This window comes from Colobus angolensis, unplaced genomic scaffold, assembly GCF_000951035.1.
Source record: "Colobus angolensis palliatus isolate OR3802 unplaced genomic scaffold, Cang.pa_1.0 Scaffold2, whole genome shotgun sequence".
In the NCBI taxonomy this organism is placed as follows: domain Eukaryota; kingdom Metazoa; phylum Chordata; class Mammalia; order Primates; family Cercopithecidae; genus Colobus; species Colobus angolensis.
Window position 1 is genome coordinate 19,106,439 of NW_012115154.1, and position 6,965 is coordinate 19,113,403.

At 62.4% G+C, this 6,965-nt stretch overlaps 1 protein-coding gene across 2 annotated transcripts in view; it reads left to right on the forward strand.

The window, feature by feature from the left end:
* The window catches only part of AGAP3 (ArfGAP with GTPase domain, ankyrin repeat and PH domain 3), a 59,258-nt gene that overhangs the window by 29,933 nt on the left and 22,360 nt on the right, over nucleotides 1–6,965 (forward strand). For both annotated transcript variants that reach the window (XM_011941492.1, XM_011941491.1), the window contains exons 2-8: nucleotides 1,189–1,247; nucleotides 1,483–1,570; nucleotides 1,759–1,844; nucleotides 2,024–2,165; nucleotides 2,591–2,725; nucleotides 2,884–3,011; nucleotides 4,386–4,544. In XM_011941492.1, coding sequence (XP_011796882.1) covers nucleotides 2,144–2,165; nucleotides 2,591–2,725; nucleotides 2,884–3,011; nucleotides 4,386–4,544 — 444 coding nt within the window. In that variant the 5' untranslated portion in view covers nucleotides 1,189–1,247; nucleotides 1,483–1,570; nucleotides 1,759–1,844; nucleotides 2,024–2,143. The remainder of the gene's footprint in view (nucleotides 1–1,188; nucleotides 1,248–1,482; nucleotides 1,571–1,758; nucleotides 1,845–2,023; nucleotides 2,166–2,590; nucleotides 2,726–2,883; nucleotides 3,012–4,385; nucleotides 4,545–6,965) is intronic.

The window sequence follows — 6,965 nt, forward strand, 5'->3', positions numbered from 1 at the left end:
GGGCGGCTGCGGCCCCGGAGCTCCTGCGCACGCCCAGCGGTAAGGGGGCTGGCCCGGGGGTCTGGGGGGCGTCTGGCAGAAAACAGCTCGCGGGAGAAAGGCCGGGCGCGCCCAGGTGAGGCAGACTGCGGCGCGCGTCCGGGGCTAGCCGGGTCTGTGATCTGGCCCGTGTGCTGTCCGCGCCTGGCGTCTGGGGTCTTCGACAGTGACCCAGGAGGACCGCCCGGAGGGTTCGCTCTCGGGTGCCGTCCAGGAAAGGAAGGAGACTCACCAGAGTCAGAGGGCACTGGGCTAGGCCAGACACCTTTCCTAGTTCCCTGTTGGGGCAGTGTGCTCGCCTCCGGCTGCCCTGCACTTGAGGTTAGGGACTTGTGTGGACCTGGTCGTCATAACTACTCTGTGACACACACTGGGACAGTGCCTCTGGAAGCCAGGGCAGTGCTGCCCAGCCAGAGAGGGGTTCCCAGAGCTGGCCCGAGCACGCATGTGGAACCTGGAGGTGACGGAGATGGGGGCCTGGCTGTCAGAGGGCTCTGGGTAAAGGGACCTGCCAGTCAGGTTCCGAGAATGGACTGAAGGGAAGCGAGCCCAGGAGGCAGCCTCCCTGCTAAGGAGGAGCTTAGGGAGGAGGCAGGTGGGGTAGATGCCTCCCTATCCACCTGCCCCTGGCAGAACAGGGCCAGGCCAGACTAGGCTCCTCCCTCTTCACCCGGCTCAGGAATGTGGTAGGTGGCCCCACCCTGCCAGGGTGTGCTGTTCTTACTTGCAGGAGTCAACCCCCCAACCAGGTGCCCAGCCCTTGGGTCTGTTCTGAGACCTGCTGGATTGGCCTCTAGCTTGGGCCTAGTATTTGGGCCACAGGGGCACTAGGTCAGGTGTGGCTGGGTGGGGGGACAATAAACCTGCTGGAGCAGGAAGAGGAGGAAGGACACAGGGCCAAGCCCAGGGGGACTGAGCCCACAGCCCTCAGCGTCCTGTTCTGAAGACCATCCTCACTCTGCTCCACTCAAAAAGAACCTTCCCACTGCCTCCTAGGGGAACTAGTGGTGAGGGTTGGGGGTCCCGTGGAGGAAGCTGCTGTCCTCTGGCCTGGGCCTGGGGAGGGCATCATAGGCGACACAGGCAGCAGTGGTTGGGACAGGTGTGTGTGCCACCCTGGCCCTGACGGGGCGGCTCTGTCTTCCGCAGACTCGTTTGTGAACAGCCAGGAGTGGACGCTGAGCCGCTCCGTACCGGAGCTTAAAGTGGTGAGTGCGGCCCATGGGCAGCGCAGGTGGCCTGGAGCCGGGGGGCGAGGCTGGGTGCCATGGGCCTGGGCCTTGCTTCTCCAGCTTCTGTCCCCTTCTCTGCTCAGCTTGGCCCTCTCTGCCCTCTCTCCTCCCCTTCAGCCCTGGCCTTTCTCCCTCCTGCCGCTTCTTTGCTTTTCCTGCTGGGTCTTCTCCATTGTGCCCTCTGACCCACTTACCCCTTCCTCTCCCACAGGGCATAGTGGGGAACCTGTCTAGCGGGAAGTCAGCCCTGGTGCACCGCTATCTGACGGGGACCTATGTCCAGGAGGAGTCCCCTGAAGGTGAGCATCAGGGGCCCAGCCTGGGCCCTGAGGCCGACCACTCCTCCCCCTCCCGCCCACAGGGTCTGAGTTGGGGGTCTCCAGCCCCCTTCCAGTCCTCTTACCTCCTCCATGGAAAGCTGTAGATTTCTTCTTGGCCCCTGGGCTCTTTCTCCACACTTTGGACCTGACTGTGCGCTCTGTCCTAGGGGGGCGGTTTAAGAAGGAGATTGTGGTGGATGGCCAGAGTTACCTGCTGCTGATCCGAGATGAAGGAGGTCCCCCTGAGCTCCAGGTGATGCTCCTGCCCGGGGTTAGGGCCCACCCCTGTGCCCGGAGCCCTTTCTCGAGCTTGCTGGTTGGGACTGGGAGAGGTGGTGTGTCCAGGGAGAAGGGTCCACTTGGGTCCACCTGCCCTGCGTGGGAGTTTGCCAGGTCCAGTTGCAGGTGCTAATTTTACTTGGTTTCCCCTAGTTTGCTGCCTGGGTGGATGCAGTGGTGTTTGTGTTCAGCCTGGAGGATGAAATCAGTTTCCAGACGGTGTACAACTACTTCCTGCGTCTCTGCAGCTTCCGCAACGCCAGCGAGGTGCCCATGGTGCTTGTGGGCACGCAGGGTGAGGCGGGGCCCTGCAGGAGCTGGCAGAGTAGGAGGCCCCGGGCAAGGATGCATGGGGGGATGGGCAGGTGTGAGAAACCCCCCAATCCCCCACTGTTTTCCCAGTGCTGACCGGGACTGTCAGCACTCCCCGTCTGCTCGTGTCTAAGGGCTTTTGTGCCCACTGAAACCTGCTGTCCCAGTGACTAGCAGGTCCGTATTTTTTTAGATGAATAAACGTGCTCAGAGCTTAAGTGCTTGCTGGTTTGTACTCAGTGAGGCCATGGCAGGATTGAAATGAGATCCAGGCGCCTGCATTCTTGGTGCTCTGTGTATTCCACTCACGAGGCCCTTTGCCCACCTGCCCTTAGGCCAAATGCCCCCCACCACACTACTCCAGCTTCTCTGAAAGCTGAGTGACTCCCGCCCTCCCACCTCCAACAGACGCCATCAGCGCTGCGAACCCCCGGGTCATCGACGACAGCAGAGCCCGCAAGCTCTCCACAGATCTGAAGCGGTGCACCTATTACGAGACATGCGCGACCTACGGGCTCAATGTGGAGCGTGTCTTCCAGGACGGTAACTCGGGTGCCGGGCGGGAGTCACTGGCAGCTGCGGCCCCAGTGCTGGTGATTGGAAGGCTCCCAGTGAGCAAGGCAGTGTGTTTGGGGGGAGGTGCTAAGCCAGGCTTTTCCCTTCTCTCCAGCGGGTATAATTGACTCTGCTGTCCCCTGCAGTGGCCCAGAAGGTAGTGGCCTTGCGGAAGAAGCAGCAACTGGCCATCGGGCCCTGCAAGTCACTGCCCAACTCGCCCAGCCACTCGGCAGTGTCCGCCGCCTCCATCCCGGCCGTGCATATCAACCAGGTTCGGCCTGCATCCTGCCCCACCCTGCCTGTGTCTGCCATGTCTGTCTTGCCTCCGTGCGTCGTGCCACTTGTGCTGGCCTCCTGCTCACACCTGTCCGCCTTCCTCTGGCCTCCCAGCCTTGCATGTGGCTTGAAAACATTGGTTGGAATTCCATTTAGCCTGCCCCATAGCCTTGGCCTCATCCCTGCCCCGTGGTGCCTGACCCTTCCTGCTGCAATCCCCACTTCTGTCTGCTCTCCACCATTCCACGGCCTGCATTCCCTACCCCGATGCCCTCTGCTGAAGGTCCTGGGCCATCCACAGATGGTGTGGTCCGCGCAGCAGCCACTGCACTTGACCTCTGCGAATGGCCATCATCTTTCCAAGGCCTGCCCTGGCTGCAGCTGGTGTTCCAGTGACAGCCTGGTTGCATTTCAGGGACCCCTCTCTTTAGGGCTATGAGAAGGCGGCAGCATTCCCACGTGGGAAAAAGGAGGAGGAGGGCTGTGTCCTTCTCACTGTCTCTGAGCAGCCCCGCCTGACACCGACAGAGTGGGACTTGTGCAGCTCACTTCTGCAGTGGTCCCTGTCCCAAGGGGCAGGTTGTGGAGGGGCAGTGGTCCAAGCACCTCTTGTACAGGTTAGGATTCAAGGGAGGCAGCTGGGCAGGCCACACGCTCTAGTGAGGGCTGTTGCGGTGCAGGCCACCTGGTTGTGCCATGCATGTTTCCTGAGTCCTGGAGGAGCTGCCATACTGTTTCTTCTCCATTCTGTGATCTCTGTCTTTTTCTCTTTCTTTCCCTTCTCTGTTCTACATCTACACCTTACTCTGACTGGGAGTCGTAGCTCTGTTCTCTCTGCCCCAGCTGTCCTGGAATCCCTTTTCCCTGCCACGGGCATGCTAGGAACAACCCTCAGCCTCCCGCCGTGGCCTGGGCCACCCCTGGCTCCTGGCTCCCGCCTCCTGGCCTCCTGCACTCTAAACATACATGCCTGAATGTGAGAGTTTGTCCGGGGTGACCCTCTACCTCCTTCCAGACCACCTGCAGGTTAGGACTCCAGTCTGTTCACTGCCAGGCTCTGCAGCTGATTCCCGCCTGCCAGCCTGTGCCTCTGACCTAGCTCCCTGGTGTGGCCAGAAGCACTCCTGCCGGGGTCCCAGGACGAGGGTTTGCTGCCCTAGTGGGGCAGCCCTTGCAAGGTGACAGTAGATCCTGCTGGCCTCCAGGCCAGGTGAATGTTTCTCCCATACCGCCTGTAGGGGCTAGTGGCCCCTCTGCTGCCCATGAGCCCTGGCCAGGCCCCCATGAGCACAGGGATTCCTGGCACCCGCCTGGTGCCCATCCCGCTCCCTGACCCAGAGCTGCCCTCAGCAGCCCTCTCTGTCCTTAGGCCACGAATGGCGGCGGCAGCGCCTTCAGCGACTACTCGTCCTCAGTCCCCTCCACCCCCAGCATCAGCCAGCGGGAGCTGCGCATCGAGACCATCGCTGCCTCCTCCACCCCCACACCCATCCGCAAGCAGTCCAAGCGGCGCTCCAACATCTTTACGGTACGTGACCGCCCTCCTCCCCCGCCCAGCCGCCTTTGCTGCACAGGCAGGGCTGAGCGCCGAGCTCCCAGCCAGGAGGGGCGTGGGCAGCCCCGAGTCAGGAAGACGGCACCTGCAGTCACTCCCTCAGATACACACGGCTCCTGAGGGTCCTTGCTGGTGCCCTCAGAGTCTTCCATACTGTTTCTCTGCGCCCACAAGGGGCTTCCAGTAGTGGCCCTCACCCTGTCCCTGCAGTCCTCCCTGCCCTCTGCCGCACACACTCACCCTCCCTGCCGCCTTCCTCTCTCCTAGGCCCCTTTAGGGTGTCTGTCAGCTTGAAGGTATCCTTGGACTCACTTGGCCTAACTCCCCTGACCCCCTTTGATTCAACAGCTAATGAACCGGCGGCCGGAAGGCTGTTTGCCCAAGGCGACACAGAGGGTTAGCTGGCCCAGCTAGAGTCAGAGCCCAGGCCTCCCCGTCCGCCTTCCGGCTCTTTTTCCGTTACCCCACTGCTGAGGGGAAAATTCATGCTTTCCACCCACCGCTGTGATTGGTTTAACAAAGGCTTAGCCATCTTTTCCTGGGCTTCACCACGCTGCCTCGTTCCTCCCTCTCAGGTTTGTCCTGTCTCCTTGTGAGCTCCTCACTCACCCCTCACAAACCTCACACCCCACACCCGGGGGCTGTTGTGCTGGCCCGGCTGAGGGTGGCCCCTGGCTCTCAGGCCCCAGGGCCTGCTGTTTCTCCACTCCCAATGTGCGACACACAGAGCCCATCCAAACCCTAACCCTCCAGCCGGGCTTGGCTGGATGTTCCAGGAGTCTTGGGCCAGACAAAGGTGGGTGAACCCCCGTGTGGGTTGTCACGAGAGTGCCCGCCCCTCCGCGTCACTCCATGCGCCTCTTTCCAAGAGCAGGGCTTGGCTTGGCTCTCAGCCTGGGCCTGAGTGCGGCCGGCCAGGCCAGATCTCCGGACCCTGCCCGGACAGAGCTGGTGCTTCCAAGCCCTGCTCACTCATCCTCGCCTCTGCCTGCCCAGCTCACTTCTCCCTCCCTGCTGCCTGCCTCTGTCCCGAGCCCGCCACCTGCCCTCGCGGCCGTCCATGCTAACAGAGCCTCTGTGCTGACGGCTCTGCCACACATTGCAGCTGCCCGGCCCTGACCCTGCCCACATGCGCAGCTTCTCCTTTCTGTCCACGGCCATTGAGACATTAGAGCGTGGGGTGGGGGGCGCCTGCTCGAGCCCACACCTGCTGCTACTGCTGCTGCGGGGCCCTTGGGTGCCTCTGTCCACAGTGACTGCTGCCAGGGCCTGGGCACCCTGCTCCCTGGCATCATGCCTCAGTCATCCTCTGTCTCAGTTTCATTCTTAATCTCCCCTTCCCCTTGCTGGCGAGCTCTGTAGCAACCCCAGGGCACCCCTTGCCTTCCCCTGCCCTGCTACCCTCTCCTCCACCCTTGCCCAGCCCCCGGCCTCCTCCCTTGCGCCCCGTGCTTCCTGCCATCCTGTGCTCTCTGCTGCCTGCCTCGACTGTGCTGCCCTCCATCCTGGCTGCTCACGGCACGGCCTTCCCTCTGGCCCTTCCATTCTCTCCATCCTCACAGCGGCGACCTTCTATTTTCTTTCCATTGTTTCCGTGGTGACCTCACTTGCACCATCATCCCTGAGGCAGCCGCAAGACGCGTCCGTCTCTGTGGGTGTATCTTGGGACCTCCCCTCTCATCATTGCTGTTGGGGCCTCCCCTCTTCTCCCTCATCGTCCTCCCCAGCAGCGACATGCTTGCTCGAGGGCGAGCCCCTTATGTCCTGCTTGCTCTGTGGCTAGTGACCCCCCCACTGGACATGGTTGTGCTGTCTCCAGTCTCTCCTGTGACTTCATGTGCTCATTTCGTTGCTGCTCTTGCCCCAGTTCCTGTCCGCATGGGGAGGTGCCCCTCTGGGCTCCCAGGGGTCCTTTGGTGGTTGGGGCCTCTTGGCTCACAATCTGGCTGGGGTGGGCTTCACCCCACTCCACCCAACCGGCTCTTCTGTCTGGGGACCCGGTGGCAGCAGTCCCATCCACCTTCCTCCTCCCTGGGCCGAAGGGGCAGAGGGCTGTGGCGGTTCAGGCCGTGGAGCCTAGGAGGGGATGGGGCGGTGCCACCTGCGGAGCTGCTGGGCGGCACTTTGCTCTCTGGTGGCTCTTTTGCCCGGTTCTCCTTGTTTCCTCTGGCCTTGCTTTCTCCCACACTGCAGTTGTGGCCCTGTGTCCCCTCGCTCTGCCCTTGGCTCCTGGCAGCCTGGGAGAACGGGAGGGATGGGGCCTGGGCTGCCCTGTGGCAAACATACCATTCCCTGCTGAGGTGGATGCTTGGCCTCTGTCTGGCCAGCAGGTGCCGCTGCCGCCCGCCGCCGCCGCCTCCTCCTCCTGGTCCTCCTGGTCCTCCTCCTCCTCCT